At 46.7% G+C, this 1802-nt stretch overlaps 1 protein-coding gene across 1 annotated transcript; it reads left to right on the forward strand.

Moving 5' to 3' along the window:
- The first annotated feature begins 353 nt into the window (after positions 1 to 353).
- On the forward strand, positions 354 to 1480 carry LOC102586244 (NADH-ubiquinone oxidoreductase chain 1-like). Its single transcript, XM_015303856.1, has one exon. It carries the CDS (start codon positions 398 to 400, stop codon positions 809 to 811), a length of 414 nt encoding a protein of 137 aa, XP_015159342.1. The 5' UTR covers positions 354 to 397; the 3' UTR covers positions 812 to 1480.
- The last annotated feature ends 322 nt before the right edge of the window (positions 1481 to 1802 follow it).

Here is a 1802-nt window from a genome sequence, read left to right on the forward strand (position 1 = left end):
TCCGCACTCATTTAAGATCATAGAGGGCGGGCTTCAGTCGAAGAACCTTCTCCCTCCCTTCCACCGATAAAACTACTCTTGCAAAGTCATTCGTATAACCTTCCTTCTAGTCGAATAGATTATACGAAAGCAAAGCCAAGAGGTGATAGTGGCATCGATCTTCTCATTCCATGAGGAAAAGGTTCGGAATGTCCTATTTTCATGTCTAAATCAGGAGTTTACGGGCTCTGTAGGGTCTCCATCTATAGGCTCACTAAAGATACTAAAAAAAGGGGCTTTCTTTGAATAGAAATATGCAGTCTTCCTTTAGCCATCTCTTCCAGTCTATTCAAGCCTTACATCAGTCTCTCGGACAATGCTCTGAACACGAAGGTGTGCAGTTCCGCCCCCTTCTCCCATGCTGAGTCACAGGCAGTGCCTTGGAAAGCACGGGCGAGCCACATGCAGGGAAACTTGCAGGTGTGGTTCTGGCCGGGGACCCCGGTATACTGTACTAATATGTGTAGGTTCCCGTAATTCGAGTGAGATTGTCATGGCGCAAAAGCAGATATGGTCTGGTATTCCCTTGTTCCCTGTATTAGTTATGCTCTTTATATCTCGTCTAGCAGAAACTAATCGAGCTCCGTTTGATCTCCCAGAAGCGGAAGCTGAATCAGTTGCAAGCTATAATATAGAATATGCGCGGGACGCGATCCTTAATAGTTCACTGTTGGCGAAAGCCAATGTCCCGGGGTCTCGGGGACTCATTCTGACTGAAACAAGGGGCGGGTCTTTACCAACTTCCAAATATTCTATTTTAGGGAAAAGGTGAGCGCCTAGCGCGAAAGGTTGCTTTACTAAGTAAGATAAGGCAAGAAGCAAGGGCACAACAGCTGCACAAAAGCCCTTGCTTCTTAGCGCATCCCTTTGCTTGCTCGTTAGCGCTTGACTAATAAGATATAAAGAGCCTTTCTTGCTTGTTTAGTAAAGTCTCGCTTTTTGATAGGAGTAGGTGCTTGCTAGGGCAGGGAACTTTTCATTCTTCATTCGAAACTACCAAGTGTCGGGTTGGGGATTTCTGCCTTGTTATAAAAAAGGGAGTTGGGTAAAGCAAACTCTCTCCTTGGAAGAGCACGGGTTTAGTCAAATAGAACCGGGTTGCGCTGCTTGATGCTCCGATCGAAAACAAATCAGTGGGGCCATGCCGGTACGACTGAATATGTGTTAGAAAGGTCAATCCCTCCCCTACGACACCAAAAAAACCGGGCCGAACTTCTAAACCACCCGCTTCCATAAAACAATATTGTGGCAACGTAGACCTAAGTGGTCATATTGTATCCTTGGGAACCATCACAAGTACGGCCGGCCTATATATATTTGAACGAAAATGCCGTGTCGTCCAGCGGAGCCTAGAAGAAGGTGACTCGCGCAGACATCTAACTCCTTTTCAATAGAAAAGAATAGCCAAACCAACCCAGCTGGCTGGTCAATCTCAGAGATCTTATCGGCCGGCAAACCATAGACGGACGACCACGGTCCCGGCCTTACAAGCACCGGAGGTGTACTAATCAATGAACCCACGAAACCAACTTTCTTTTATGACAAAATAAACCAAGCCTAAGCGGTCATGACATCTTGTTGATATTGATTGAGTAGGAGGGGCTTTCGCTGACTGAATTCATCCATAAACTTAGACCTCGGTAACCTTCGTAACCAAAGCGTCACGGCAACATCCAAAGGTGACCTGTGGGTTCTTAAGTAGGGGGGCAAGGAGGAGCACGTAGGAATGCCGCCCAATACATAAGCCACTAGTGGCTGAGAGA

Source organism: Solanum tuberosum, unplaced genomic scaffold (genome assembly GCF_000226075.1).
Source record: "Solanum tuberosum cultivar DM 1-3 516 R44 unplaced genomic scaffold, SolTub_3.0 scf00478, whole genome shotgun sequence".
NCBI classification, from domain to species: Eukaryota; Viridiplantae; Streptophyta; class Magnoliopsida; order Solanales; family Solanaceae; genus Solanum; species Solanum tuberosum.